The sequence below is a fragment of the Eublepharis macularius genome, chromosome 5, assembly GCF_028583425.1.
Source record: "Eublepharis macularius isolate TG4126 chromosome 5, MPM_Emac_v1.0, whole genome shotgun sequence".
Taxonomy (NCBI): domain Eukaryota; kingdom Metazoa; phylum Chordata; class Lepidosauria; order Squamata; family Eublepharidae; genus Eublepharis; species Eublepharis macularius.
In genome coordinates this window covers 49659568-49674507 of record NC_072794.1, presented here as the reverse complement: position 1 = coordinate 49674507, position 14940 = coordinate 49659568, and the positions used below count along the sequence as shown (strand labels likewise).

Below are 14940 nucleotides of genomic sequence, written 5' to 3'. Positions count from 1 at the left end.
TTGAAAGAGGAATTGAGAGTAGTAGTAGTAGTAGTAGTAGTAGTAGTAGTAGTAGTAGTCCAACACCTTACAACTTCTCCACAGATTCGGCTGCTGGCAAATCCCACAGCCTAAGCCACATTTCTTTGTATTCCTCACCCCTGACAGTGATATTTTGAGTACCTTATAGTACTCCTTCAGGGGACAGATTCATCTCTGCTATCGCCAGTTGCTGATCTTAAGCATAGTCAATTGGTTATAGGCAATCAGAAAATAAGCTTCCTATTTGCTTGGTGTCTACAACAAAGAGAGCCTGGGGCTACAATATTCCTCTACTTCTGCATTCACCTTCCTCATTGACAGGGTTGTTTTTCAGATCAGTACAAGTGTTAAATTTCTGGGTGTTCATTTATTTGCTTGAGAATATATTGCCAACATTTTTTTCTCCTGTATTTCCAGATGTTTTCACTTCATGAGTGATATCATTATAAGGATCTGTTTGGTTTCATATTGTACATAGCCCACACAATAGGAGCAATTAGTCTTTATTTTCAAGAAGGATGCTTAATAGAGAAAAGAGTACCTGTACCTTGCACCGTGTTTTCTCCTAATGTATAGTATGTTGCAATGGTTGTCAAACTTTTTGGAGAGGGACCCAGTTATAAACTTACTGTCCTTTGGGGGTCAATGGCGATGTTAAGGCTGGACTTTCAGATGAAAGTCCAGGGTCCCAGATCATTGGCTGAATGGGGGATCCCAAAAGGAGGCTTTAGCTTTGCATGTGAAATATACCATTAAAAGAGATCATAATCATAAGATTATTAAGACTAGAATCTAAAATTACCTGTACAGGACTTACTTGCAAAGTAGCTCCAGCTACCTTCCTTCTTTCCAGTATAAAATAAAGGACTCTCACATCAATTAAAACACACATGTACACACACACACACACAAACACAAAGACATGCAGAGGAAGAGGTTTCATCCCCTATCCCTGCTGTCCTTTGCTTCTGCTTCTGCTGTTCTTCCTTGGCTGTCTAACTGAGAGGTCTCAGTGAAAAATTTCGGCTGCCTATGCAGCTCAAAATGGCAGCTGAGGTCTTGCAAAGCAGTAGTGTAAGATCTTAGCACTTTAAAAAAGGTTCAGTGTTACTGAATTCCTTTTAAAAATATTTTTCTGCAGAAATATCTACCATAGCCTTGGGGGCGGGGAGGCCTTGCCTCCTGACTTACTTGCAAGTGAGTTGTGACCCACGGTTTGAAACTCACTGCTATACATATTGGATTTAAATGGTCTTCTCTTCTAAAATGATCTCCATTTTTTTCATCAGAGTGGACCAGGTGTGCAGGTTTGTGATAAGGTAAGAATTGTTTAATTCATCTCAGAACTCATGTCCACAGAATTCTATATACATCCCCCAAAAAGTTAACAATTATTATAAACAGGTTTTCTCTGTAGATAAAAAGCTCTAATTGCTAGAAATATTTGAAAGACATCTGAAGCTATTTAAAAGATTGGAGGTTTACTATTCCTGTTTACTATATATATGATATTCTCTGCAAAATGGAATGATTGCTTCATTCACCTGGCTTTTTAAGACATGGTTGATAAGGATTTGGTAATCCTAAACTGATTTTTCTGTGCACTGCTCATAGGTTGCTTCTGCTTCTGCACTCTGTAAAGTTGCTTTTGATTACAACTGAATTCAGTTGTGAATTGGTAAAAATACATGATTGGGCTGATTTGTGCAGATATTGCCACCCACAGCAGCTGGATTTTCACATGACCGTTTGAGTCCACAACCCCTGGAGGAAAGTTGGGTTTTTATCAGTCTATGCTGACAATTTGCTTCTGTACTCAGAAAGATATGTGAATAAGTTATATAGGATACAGGGCTGCCAACTGATGGTGTGTGTACCATATGTGGAAGGGAAGGTGGAATGGTACAGCCCAATCTTGTAAAATCTTGGAAGCTAAGCAGGGTCAGTACTTGGATGGGTAGCCATAAAGAAAGGCTCTGCAGAGGAAAGCAACGGCAAACCACCTCTGCTTTTCACTTGTCTGGAAGGGTCCTTGCCGGTGTCATTATGAACTGATTGTGACTTGACAGCACATGTGCACACTCGCATACTGTATGTGCCCTTGAAACATTTTATTCCCTCCCCCAGGTGTCTATACCTAAAATGCTTCCACTTTGAAAGAAATAAAAACTCCACATTTATATCTTACATCACTCAGTGTATACATTTCTATAGTTGTATATCAGTACTAAGGAAATTCCACAAGAATATAAATCACAAATATATATTTTGGATTATTAAGCATAAACTGTACTCTTTGATTTATGATCATTTCTTAAATTAATTTTGAAAGAAACACTGTTTCATATTGTGTATTAGAATAGAGGTTCATTGTGACTTTCCCTTTTCTAGTCAAATACATGCAAATAGAGCTTTAAAATTATTGTAACAGCTTACCATAATAATTTTCTATTCAGGAAATAATTGCTTTGGAATTCTCTTTTTCTTTTACAGACTTCATCCTCCTACAACAGCCAAGCCTGTAAACAGGTAACCACATTCAAAATATAATTGCAGCTCTGAAGAACAAAAGCTGATAGACTCTTTTTTCCCCAAAAGGTAGATGTAAGAAATATGTTCTGTATTATCATTTTATGAAGACCTCCCAATGAAGCATGCAAGACTAATGGCTGGTTCATATAGGGATGTATATCACTAGATTTTCCCTACTTGTGCAAACAGACACGTGCAGCTCTCTAGGGATAGGGAGGAACCATAGTTCAATAGAGAATGGGCTTTACATATAAAGTCCCAGGTTCAATCCTCACATCGCTTGGCAGGTATCAGGTGTTGGGAAGGATCTTTCTCTGCCTGAGATTCTAGAGTCACTACCCATCAGACCAGACAATTATTGATGGACCAATGATGTGACAAGTTAGACTTAGCTTCACATTTTTGTCACCATTTATGAGAAAATATGTAAATCTTGTGATTTTAACACACTCAAATTGTTCGATTTCTGTTTTCTTTCCAGAGTATGCAGTCTACTGGATCACAGAGCAGCAGTTCTTATGGATCACAGAGCAGCAGTTCTTATGGATCTCAGGTAAATTGTATCAATACCTAGATAGACATCTTGGAAGCAAGTCTTACTGATTTCAGCAGCACTTCTGAGGGCCTATTTTGATGATATCTGAATGGTGAGGGAGCCGCTGCAACTTGTGCCAACCTGAACTTAGATGGGAGGAGCTCATGATGCAGCTTCTTCCCATGCCAGCTGCCACTCTGGTTTCTGGGAAGGGCAACCTTGACTTGGGAAGGAGCCCTTTGTGGGTTCCTCCCATGTTATAGTTTCTCCATAACAGCAATCTTCTCCTACACAAAAACCTTGATCCAAATGTGTGCATGTGCAAGTGAAGGGTTTGTGCTCATACTTCTCTCTTTTACAAAGCATTCATTGTGCTGATAAGGAAGAAGGGAATAGCAGGAACTACTCCTGAAAAAAGCTGATAGATATGATAATTGCTTCTTGCAGAGGGCTTTTTATGCATAGTACCTGTAGCCAGTTCAGAGAGAATACATGGCACGAGTTTGTATGTGTGGTTCCTCATGTAGCTAGGAATATAGACACATAACTGCTTTCTATGTATCTTTTATCCCTAGCTGGATAGGGTGAGAGAATCAAAGCAAATATACTCACAGAGTTGGATGTATGGTTGGCCACTCAGTGGTTGTGGCAGCCATTTCCATTGGAGGATAACTATTGTGCTAAGAAAATTTCAATGAATGTGAAATAGTTTTCCTGCTACTGTAAAAAGGTCTCTAATGCCCTCTGACTCTGACCTCTGTTGCTGGAAGGATTGAACATGAAAGTAGAGGTGGAGTGATGGTTCCCTTGACTCCTGCCTCTGTAGACAGAGATGAAGAATGTTTTGAACTGTATCTCAGCACAATATTTTAAACTGTGTTGAAATGAAATGTACATATCAGAAAACAGCAAAAACACTAGAAGTTTTGAGACCATCATATCTTGCTTGGGGAAATTTCACAACAACTTGGGGTTCTACTTAATAATTAACTTACACAGAATGTACCACTAATGGGGCAACTATCCATGGGCGACACACCACTAAGTAATACTTGGATAGCATTAACTAGCTTCAGATTGCCTAGCAACAATCTTTTTCTCAACTTCTGATATTCAACAACTTTCTCTCAAATTCTTTGTGTTCTTCCTCTTAAACAATCCCCCTCCTTTCCCCTTCATATATCTAATCTTTACTAGCCCATCTTGTACTTTCTTTTTAGTCCTTTCATTCAGATAAGAAAGGGGGCATTTTCCCCATGTCCTTCGTGACACCAACTAAATTGTCAAACATCAAACATGTCTCCTGTTTTGAGGTCAGGAGGTGCAGTGATTCAACCCTAACCCCATTCATTTTGGCAAAACATTCCTATACTATGTGGGAAGAGTGTGAAATGATGGTAGCTGATTCTGGTGAGGGCATAATACCTTTCCTCCAGTGAGGCCAGATGTTCCCTCTGTATCAGAGAGGTTTAGAGTTAAACTATAGGTTTGCATAATTTTGTAGCTCACAACTCCAATAACTTCCCACAAGGTTTTTTTAGGCTTAGAAAAAGATTGAGGAAGAAGCAGGAGTTCCCTCCTTCGCCCGTACCACACAGTGTCAGTAAAATCAGCTTCAGAGGCTTTTAAAGTGACATCCTTGGAACTGACTTATGAGTGAACACAGAGAGAACCCCTAAACAAATATATTATGTAGTTTAGCCTTCTCTTTCCTCATTATATGGGGAATTGTTATACCCAAATTTTTAAAGAAGGATTAAGCAAAGCAAATGGGCAATCAAACCAGAGGTTTCCACTCCACTCCCCCACATGTACATCCAGTCCAAAACCCACTGGCTGAGAGAACAGACTAAGGAACATATACCAAGCCATGATGAGGGAGAGAATAGGAAATGGGATGTCCTCTCAGAAGGTTCTGGGATTTCCTAGACCCTCAAATACTCTGTTTAGGCAGAACATGGGATAGCTGTACCCCATTAACAAGTTAAGAGGTTGTCTAGTGAAATGGTGGGGACTTCAGAGCCTTCCTCTGCTAGGCCTTTTGGGGGGGAAATTACCTTAGAAATTTATACTAGTTCCGTATATTCTCCTAGTTTTTGGTTCTGTAACTGTGTTGTCTTCTATACATTTATTACAGGGAGCAATACTCTCCCCATTATTGTTTAACATCTATATGTGCCCCCTTGCCCAGCTGGTGTGAAGTTTCAGACTTGGGTGTCATCAATATGCAGATGACACCCAGTTGTATCTGATGATGGCTGGCTGGTCCAACTCAGCCCCAGATGTCCTGGAACATGCTTTTGCAGCCATGACTGGTTGGTTGAAGCAGAGTCAGCTGAAGCTGAACCCGACAAAGACCGAGGTCCTGTACTTGAGCCATGGGGGATTCGGTTTGGGATTCCAGCTCCCAGCCCTTGATGGGGCACCGTTAGTGCCAGTTCCGAGGGTTGAGAACAGATAAAGAAGCTTCATTCTGTCCCCTCCAGCCATTCTCAGGGATGCTTGTCCAGAGAGTTGCTTATTATACATGTGCAACTTGGTATCATATTCGCACAGTACGGCCTGTATAGAATACAGACGACACAGTCCTTAGTTGTAGCTAATTGGAGTCACCTACCATGAGTCTTTTCAAAGTGATATTTCATATCCAAATAATAATGAGCAAAAGCAGTTAATGAGCACAAGTAATGAGTTGTTAGAACCTCCTGATACTTTAGTAGCTCAAGGCCAGAGTCCAGTCACAGTATCAGTTTGCTGGATCTTCAAGTGATTTGTCAAATGCTATAAGTTACATTCTGTGTTTGCAAGGAATGTGTGCTGATCTGAATGGACAGTACCACAGGAAATACAGATGTAAACAGATTAGGATTGATAAGGGCCGTTTCCAGACAGTTTACCTGGCTCCGGAACGTTGTGCCATCTTGTGGGGAAAACGCGAAATATCGCGTTTTCTCGCGTGAGTTTTGCGTGACGTCATGTGACGTCGCGCAAAACTCGCGCGAGAAAACGCGATATTTCGTGTTTTCCCCACAAGATGGCGCAACGTTCCGGAGCCAGGTAAGCCGTCTGGAAACGGCCAAGATCTACATTACAGTTTACAGCAAGGTTTCTTTGAAAGAAGTAGAAACTGTATACCCTAAACAGCACAGTGAGTCCAAGGTCTCCTGTGTGGGCCTTTTCACCTCAAAGCTTCCTTTTCAGGATTCTTGAAAATACAGATGAAGAAAATAGGTCTCCCTTGGCTAAGAAGGGTTATACAGTCATTTGAGCCTCCAAGGACATTCGAAAGCTTTCCTAGTTTTCTTCTGCAGGGTCCCCTCCCCTACAGCATTCTGCTGGCAAGTTCAAGGTATATCCTAGCATAAGTATTATTTACAACATGTTCCTATTCCATGAGCCTCATAGCAAGATGTTAGCCATCCACACATAGGATGCTTTCCTCCACTGATGGAGAAAGGAATGTTGGCCTTTCTCATTGGTGAATGGATATGGATAACTTACATAAAGAACACACTATGGCTGATGAGAAGCTCCTTTCATTATTATGCTTAACAATCATTTTTCAAATCAATATTAACAGATGATTTCCCCCCTAAAAACAGTTCTGCTTTGGTAGAAAAATTACTAAGCTTTCTTTTATGTTTTTCAGCAGGGTGGATCCTCCTCTTCATATGGTGGCAGTGGACCGTCCTCATCATATGGTGGCAGTGCATCCTCTACTTCATTTGGTGGTGGCCGTGGACCCTCAAATTATGGTGGCAGTAGTGGATCCTCAAATTATGGTGGCAGTAGTGGATCCTCAAATTATGGTGCTGGCAAGCCTTGCAACCAGGTAAGTAAAAATCTTTGCAGAGAGTTTTTGAGCAACAGTAGAATCTAACATTAGCAAAAAATGTACTAAAATTGTGTCATTCCCTAGTTGTGAAAAGGGTTTATTTTCTCTATTGTATGTATGTATGCCAAGTTATATTATCATACTAATACCAATGTCCATTCTGACATATAAAATTGTGTGAAATTCTTCAAAATTCAAATTTCTGTCATATTTTTTGCATGAATAATAGTAACTATGATTACTTTGGGGCTACCACCACCCCACAGAAATTTTCCCTCCTGTTTCAAATACAATACCTCTCTGTACTGGGGTTCCTTGTACCAAATTAAAAAGAGGGAAAAAAAGGTTCAAGGGGATATGGTCGGGGCCTGAGTATAAACCCAATGAAGCCTTCATTGTTAACTGAGGGCCAAGCTACAAGTGACGAATGACACTTGAACAGCAAGTGGATTGAGTGGAGTGCAAGTGAACAGGGAGAAATACACTTGCTGTTCAAGTGTCATTCATCACTTGTAGCTTCGCCCTGAGGTGAAACTGACAGCCATGAGAGCACATAATGTGAGGTAAATATTAACACTTAACTATCAGTTGTGGGATGTTAGGTTTTTTTTATAGTATATGCATCAGGAAAACACACTTTTCAGACAAAATGATAGCATATCAAGACAGCACGCTGCTGCAAATAAGTTATACACTATCCCCAGCAAAACCCTGTTGGCTTACTCTAACACTTCTATACACTCAGTTTACTCAACAAGGAAATATAAAGACCTGATATCTCCATAGATCTTTAATTAGTGCCCTTGGTAGACTAACTCCTCTCTCACAACCTCAGAACCTAAGTAGTTCTTCTCTAAGGCCATTACCACACAGGTTATCTGCCCTGGGTTCAGTGCTTTTAAGAAGCAGTTATTTTTCCTACTTCCCCATAGCATTGTGGTAAAATTGTGAACCTAGCTATTCTCTGATCTTTCTCACACCTGCTTTCCTGTGATGTTTTGAGAAAGATCACAGTAAAGCCAGGATGACTGCTGTGTGGATGGGAAAATTTGGATTTTCCCACCTACATGGCAGCCATTTTCCTCCCCCCTGTCCTACCTGGGCCCATTTCTTCCTACTACCACTGGGAACCTTTTCAAAAAAATGTCAATTTCATTTAATTAAATTGATATATGTTTATAACAATAAATGAAACATGGCCTGTGAATTCCCATATTTCATTTTTTAAAAGTAAATCTCGAGTCTTTCTGTTGTGATATGAATGGGAAAACATATCTTCGCAATGGAACTGACTTGAAATTTACCTCTAAAAAACCCTAGAAAGCTAGGAATGCACAGAACCTGTTATACATTGTTATAATGCTTCCTGCTGCCACTCAGGTGGCTGGCAGGGGGGAAATCAGGAAGGAGGAGCAGCAGCATCTTGATGTCCTAATGTCATTACCAATGCACCTGGAAGTGACATCAGTGTATAACCGGAGGATGCCAGGGATGCTTTGATATTTTGGGAAAAACACCCTGGTGATGCACTAAAGTCACTTCTGGGTGCACAGGAAGTGATGTCAGTGTGTTGCTGGCAACATGATGATGTCTCCAGTGAACCTCCCTATGACCCAGTAAGTCCTCCCACTTGGCAACTCTATTTCTTCCACCAAGGAGATACAAATTATGAAACAAAATAATAATTTGGTTTTTTTCCCCTCAGGGGTATACATATGATGGCAATCCTTGCAATCAGGTAAGTTCCCTGTTTTTAAACTCTTCCTTTAAATTATTGATCACGTTTTATGGGTTGGATCCTGTAGTCCACTAACACAAGAATAATGGATCTTTCCTGTGTTGTCATCCCCCCTCCTCCATCATTCTTTCTGACTCTGGAAAAGTTCATTAGCCACATGAGTCAGGAGGCTACTGTAAGAAAGGTGCAAAGTCACCCTTCTTCATCTTCTTCCTTCTTCTTTCCTTCCTTTCTTCTTCCGTCAATGAAGCTTCCCTATTGGAAGATGCAAGGAAAGGTGATTTCACCCCCCTCTCCACTTCAGTCTCCTAACCTATGTGGTTGTAAGATTGTGTGGGTCCTCCTATGACCCTGAGAATGACCTTTCCTGTGGTCAGAAAGGACTGCTGTGGTGAGGGGAATATGGGGGAAGATCCATGTCTGAAAGCACTGTTTGCTGACCAAGCATGGCTTCCAACCCAATAGCTGGAAATTGTTGTAGGACAGAACTGGCAACTCATGCATGGATTTAGGCTTTGGGCCATGCATCACATTTCTGGATCCAGTCCCTTCATATGCAAAAAGGTGCTGTCTGGGGAAATACCATATCAAATCCTCAAGCCTGATATTCCTGTTTCTCTATCTCAAAAAACGATTTTGGTTTGCCAGGATGTACAGCAACCTGAAGAGAGCTTGTACCTTGTTCAGTTCTGTTCCAACTAAGGGTATTACATGACTCTGCTATTTTTAAAGGTAATAACTCACCAGAAAGTAATATTTTGGTTTCTTATTTCCTTTGCAGGGTGGATCAACATCTCAGCAAAGTTATGGAAGCAAGCCGGTAAAGGAGTTCTTTCCAGCTCGTGCTATTGCAGTTCATCTAAAACAGCTTCTTAGCTTGCCAAGAAATTCTGACATATAATTTTGTAATTGTTTCCTTCCTAGGGTGGCTCATCATCATCCCAACAAAATCAAGGAACTAGTCAGGTACAGTGGCTTTTCAAGTGCCTATATCTCATTCTTTTTTATTATGGCTATTGCATGCTTTTCCATTTTAAAAGGTCCCAGTTTGAACAAAATAATGTTTTATCTTGCAGGTTGGATCATCATCGCAACAAAGTTATGGAGGCAACCAGGTAATGGAGATTATTTTCTATAAAAGTCATCCTATTGCAATCTTTCTGAAACTGTTACTGAGCCTGTCATTCTTAAAGGCTCCAAGGAACTGAAATTTAACCCCAAGAAGACAGAGCTTATCAAGGATTAGGTTTCTATAGGGAGTTGTGTTCCCTGTGAAGAGCCAGACTCGCAGTTTCAGGGTACTACTGGAACCAGCTTCTCTGCATGAGAAACAGATGGAAGAGGTTGGCTGTGGTGCTTTTCCCCAGTTTATGTCAATCTGTCACTGGTGGCTATTCCTGGAGAAAGTGGATCTGGCCACAGTTAGGTATTCCTTGGGAAAATGCAGCTTGGACAACTGTAATGCACACACTATGTGGAGATGTCTTCAGAAATGGTTTGGAAACTTCATGTGATGCAAAATGGGGCAGATTGGGACTAACCTGGGTGAATATATCTCCCCAGTGTTATATCAACTGCAGTGTAGCAGTTTGTTTCTAGAACCCGTTCAAACAGCTGGTACAATGCGAGTGTGGTATTTGTGACAGAGATCTAAAAACTGTTGCCGTCCTAACTTGTTTGGGACAGTTGGAGGTTAAGCTTTTGTCTTCGGTTTTGCCACAACAGCAAAGGCACAAAGGGAGAGGAATGCCATGCTTCATTGAAACCAGATGCTATTTTTCTTCCCCTATTGCAGCTTCAAAAGGTCGGCTATACATTTCATTCTCACCATGGTTGTTGCCCAATTGGGGTCTTCCAGTGTCCTCGTGCCCCACCGAGGGCAGGAGGGTGACGTGCACTCAGGAAAAACTGTGCAACCAACTATCTAACACAGAGAGCTCACCTATACATATATAATGCCTTGCCAGATTGAATTTATTTTAATTTATAAAATTTATAAAAGAGATTGTAATGGAAATTTTTTCCTCGTTTTCCACAGGGCAGTTCCAGTTCTCAAGGAAGTCGCAATCCTTGTGATGGGGTATGTCTCTTTCACATGGTTTGATTTGGATAAAAATTGTCTGATGGTGGAAGCTTTCATATGTGCACTGGGCATATGTGAACCGAGGGTAAACAGTGGGTTATCTGAATCTAGCATAAGGCTTGATTCGCACAAACTCTGTTTCCCATATGACATGTCTTACATTCAGCTAATGGGAGAGATTTGTGTAGATTTTGCTCTTATGAATAAATTTAATTTCAATGCACCCAATCAGCCTGATTTTTAAACCTGGGTAGTATGCAATATATAGAAGGAATTACCCAACACTCAATTCACCAAACTATTTATAGAATAGATATAAAATTCAGTTTGCATCCCAAGTCAATCCTTGTGCTTCTTCTGTATGTACATTTGAGTATTATATTCAGGATTTCAACCAAAAAAATGTTTTTTTCCCCTTCCAGAGCAGTTATTCTGGTTCAACATATAGCAGTAGCAATTGCCCACAGGTAAAAAAAAACCCCTCTTTTCTATTTTCTTACCTCTTGAAGCTGAAACATATGGCCAAAACCCTCATGTGATATATCTTTCACTATGCTGCACTGTGGCGGCTCCAAAGGTTTGCATAATTAGTTGACGGTCTTCTTATTGTTCCTCTTGCAGGGTGGATCTTCCCAGCAAAGCTTTGGCAGCAACCAGGTAAGTGGCACTCTTTATTCAATGAATTTCTCTTGTGCTAGGCTTGGTAATTTAGCTGCCAGGTTCCCACTTTGTGTAGGGGATCTCCCATCCCTGGCTGAGCCTTCCTGCTGATGCTCAGCTAGGCGATGGGAGGAAAAAGGGGAGTGAATTAGGAGGGCAATCGCTGATGATGTCATTGCTGGTGAGTTCCTCCCCCCACCTCCAAATAGATCAGTCTCCCACCAGTTGCCATCCTTGTGTTGACAACCCTATTGGAAGCTACACAAGAATACAGCACAGGAAATCATCCCAGTAGATTCATGCCTGCAGGCAAAATTCCTTAGTTTACTGTTTTTCAGACAAATGAATGTGTTCCCAGAGGTTGTCTATGGTTAGCCCAGTGTTTTCCAAACTTCAGATACCTGAAGAATACTTCTTCCTGTGAATTCAGTTTCAGAGACACTTCACTCTTGTTCACAAAATGTTTCTGGAAGATCGCGCAAAACTCACGGAACGAAGCGTCTTCCTAGTACGATTTCCCAGCATTTCCAGGCAGTGGGCCCCATTGGAAACCACAAGCCCTGACAGCTGCCCCACCTCTCCATGGGCTGATGTCTGCTGTGACAACAACCCTCTATTTGTGCATGAAGGGCATGAACACATCTAGTTTTTGAGATTGCACGCTCCCTCTTCTTCCTTCCTTTTCCTGTCCTTGTACAGAGTGTGATGGAGAGCTTCCTGTTCAAACTCTAATTTGCCGTGATGCTTGAATACAGGAGCCTTAGCAAACTGGAGTCTGTTTCCTCCCCATAAACTGAGATTCTGAGCCAGTCCCAGTTTAGAAACCCACTTTGAAGGTGTGCACAAGCATGAGAACAAGCTATGTTTATGCTCTCCATGGGCAGAGATCTATATGACTGCAACCATCTGAATGCAGCCTTTACTTCAAACTCCAACTGAGCCATTGAGAAATGTGTGGTTTATTCTTTTTAAGGGTGGTTATTCATCATCACAAAGCTACGGCAACAAGGTATGTAACTTACTGCTTTTTCTTTTCTCATTTGGAGCCATGGCTTACTGTTCCCCTTTTAAAAATCTGTAACAGAAATACTGTCTGTCCCCACCAGAAGAGATGTCATAAGAATCCACAGGATAATAAAAGGGAAATACTTAGAATTATTATAAAGATAGCTACAAATAAGTGTTCGAATAACTGAATTAATAGCTGCTTCATGCAAAACAGTTTTCCAACATGATAAATCATGTTGGCCAACATTTACTTCCCTGCGATGAAGTGACTTGCATAATTTTTAACATACAGCTGAATCGCCAGAACGCCTAAATTTCTGGCCTTGTATAAATATTCTGTAGAAAGTTAGGAAAGTCATGGTTCCTAGGTAAGAAAAGCATGGTTAGAGCAGTGCCCTATTCAGTTATTTACACAGATGCCTAATGTCAAATATTCCCACATATATTTAATCTGAGGCTGATTCCACATGCAGGTCCCCCCATATTAATAGCAGGAGCTCCATAGTAAACAGCTTGTCCCATAGTATAAGCACAACTTATCTGACTACCTTTCTTTCCCCCTTCAGTCTGGAGAAAATATAAACCTCATTTTCTTGGAAGTAAAGCGGGGAGGCTGCCTGACGTCTTGAGTTAGGGTTGGTCCCCGGACAGACAGAGTCCATTCACAGCAATATCTTGGGAGTAGAAAGAAAGACCCCTACTCTAAAGAATTACTTACCCTATTTACCAATGGCCAGCTACTCTAGCATTGAGGCTGCATACGGGTATGCGGATGAGGTAGGGTTCCCAGTCCCCTGGTTAGGGCGGGGGATCCCACACTCCCAGCCACCATCCTCTGCCACCTCTTACCTGGCCAGTGGGATGGTGGGGGGGAAGATGCGGGGAACAGGAGCACTCTGGAGCCTTCATTGTCACATTGGGAATGAGAAAACCAGCTGATTTTAAGCCAAAATTTCCCTGCACAAGGAAATACATCTTTACTCTTGGAAGGCCATGAGGCGAGGAGAAGATTAATATCCCAAGAGATACAGGGACAGAGGACGAGTCAGGAGGCATTACCACCTTTAAAAAGAGAGGCAGCTTACTATCAAGAGAATTACACAAACATGCATACAGACATACAGCACCCTCCAATGTCCAAGGCATGCTGAGTCGCTTGTTCCATTGGAAAGGCTTTTTTCAATTCTTTATTGAACTGAAATGTTACAGTACGGCTGAGAAAAAACAAGAAAAAAACCCTTTACAGGGCCAAAGGGGGGGCACTGTGTGCTGGGTGGGACCCCCTGTGCAATGCATAGAAATGACAGGAAGCAGGTGTGACAGCAGCGCTAATGGGATGGGGATGGGTCATGTGGACACTGTTCCCACCCATTTCTGCTGCTGCCGCCACCATAGTGGGGAGATGTTTTGAACCCCTACATTATATTTTAATCTTTTAATATTTCACTATCATCTTAATTTTTAAAACAAATTATAACATTTGTAAAGTTTTAAATAGTTTTCTAAGCTTTCATTTTTTGTAAAAGAGTAAAATTAAAGGCAAGTATGATTACTTCCACTCCATAAGCCACTCTCTCTGAGTGCTCTGACATTTTATCCAATAGTGCCCTCTTCTGCATGCTTTTAGAAGAATACACAATACACGTGCACATACAAGCACACATGCAAAAACTGGTTCAGCAGAACATCCTTCTGCATCTACCGATGATTTCACTGTTTCCAGACAGACTTCAGACTGGGTCATCCCGATAATAAAGACCTCTAAATGACTCCAGAAGAGTGGTGGAGGAAGCAGGAAGGGTCAAATGAGTGCCACGCTGGCTATGGCCTTTCTACTAGTGACTAGCATACATTGTGCACGCCAGTACCTAGCATCATAGTAGGAGATAAAAAGGAAAACGTGGTGCATGACTAATTCCAGGAAAATGTTCCAGTTTTACCCAACCTTTTTCAGAGTGGCACCACTCCCCTCCACCCCCCATTCCTTATTTTAAGTCCTATGTTTAATGGTGCTTAACGTAAGAAAAGATTCTTGGAAATTAGATAGTTTCTAGACATCTCTTTCTACCTCTCTGTATTGCAGGAGGGATAAAAACTGAGAGTTTCCGCCAAATTAACTATATGCACAATAATTCAGTGGCACTTTAGAGAATAACAAAATTTGTTTCGGCATAAGTTTTCATGAGTCAGAGTTCACTTCATGTTTGGCATGAGCTGTATATCCATTAGGCCAATATGTTAAAGCCTACAGATAACTGATAAGTTGGTGGGGGAGTTACAAAGAAAAGCCAGTTTATGCCAACATCCATTCAAAAACTCCTCCGCATCCATTCCAAAGAGTAATCTTTGCCCTGTGCCTCACACACGAGAGTGGCCTGGAGTTCAAAGGGGCTGATGCAAAGTCTGGCACCCCTGTAAAGATGATGGACAATACCTGAATTGTACATTATACTACTTCGGAGTAAAGTCCAAGGAGCCTGTGTGAAAACAAGCAAAGAACAAGCACGGCAAGGAGAAATGTCCTTGTC

General features: G+C 41.3%; 1 protein-coding gene across 1 annotated transcript in view; it reads left to right on the top strand.

Annotated features, from left to right (window-relative positions):
• Nucleotides 1-14940, top strand: part of LOC129330325 (hornerin-like) — a 78741-nt gene that overhangs the window by 32973 nt on the left and 30828 nt on the right. The window contains exons 18-29 of the mRNA XM_054980355.1: nucleotides 1311-1340; nucleotides 2515-2550; nucleotides 3035-3106; nucleotides 6738-6920; nucleotides 8629-8661; nucleotides 9443-9481; nucleotides 9586-9627; nucleotides 9738-9776; nucleotides 10700-10741; nucleotides 11167-11211; nucleotides 11366-11401; nucleotides 12378-12413. Of these exons, the coding sequence (XP_054836330.1) occupies nucleotides 1311-1340; nucleotides 2515-2550; nucleotides 3035-3106; nucleotides 6738-6920; nucleotides 8629-8661; nucleotides 9443-9481; nucleotides 9586-9627; nucleotides 9738-9776; nucleotides 10700-10741; nucleotides 11167-11211; nucleotides 11366-11401; nucleotides 12378-12413 (633 nt within the window). The remainder of the gene's footprint in view (nucleotides 1-1310; nucleotides 1341-2514; nucleotides 2551-3034; nucleotides 3107-6737; nucleotides 6921-8628; nucleotides 8662-9442; nucleotides 9482-9585; nucleotides 9628-9737; nucleotides 9777-10699; nucleotides 10742-11166; nucleotides 11212-11365; nucleotides 11402-12377; nucleotides 12414-14940) is intronic.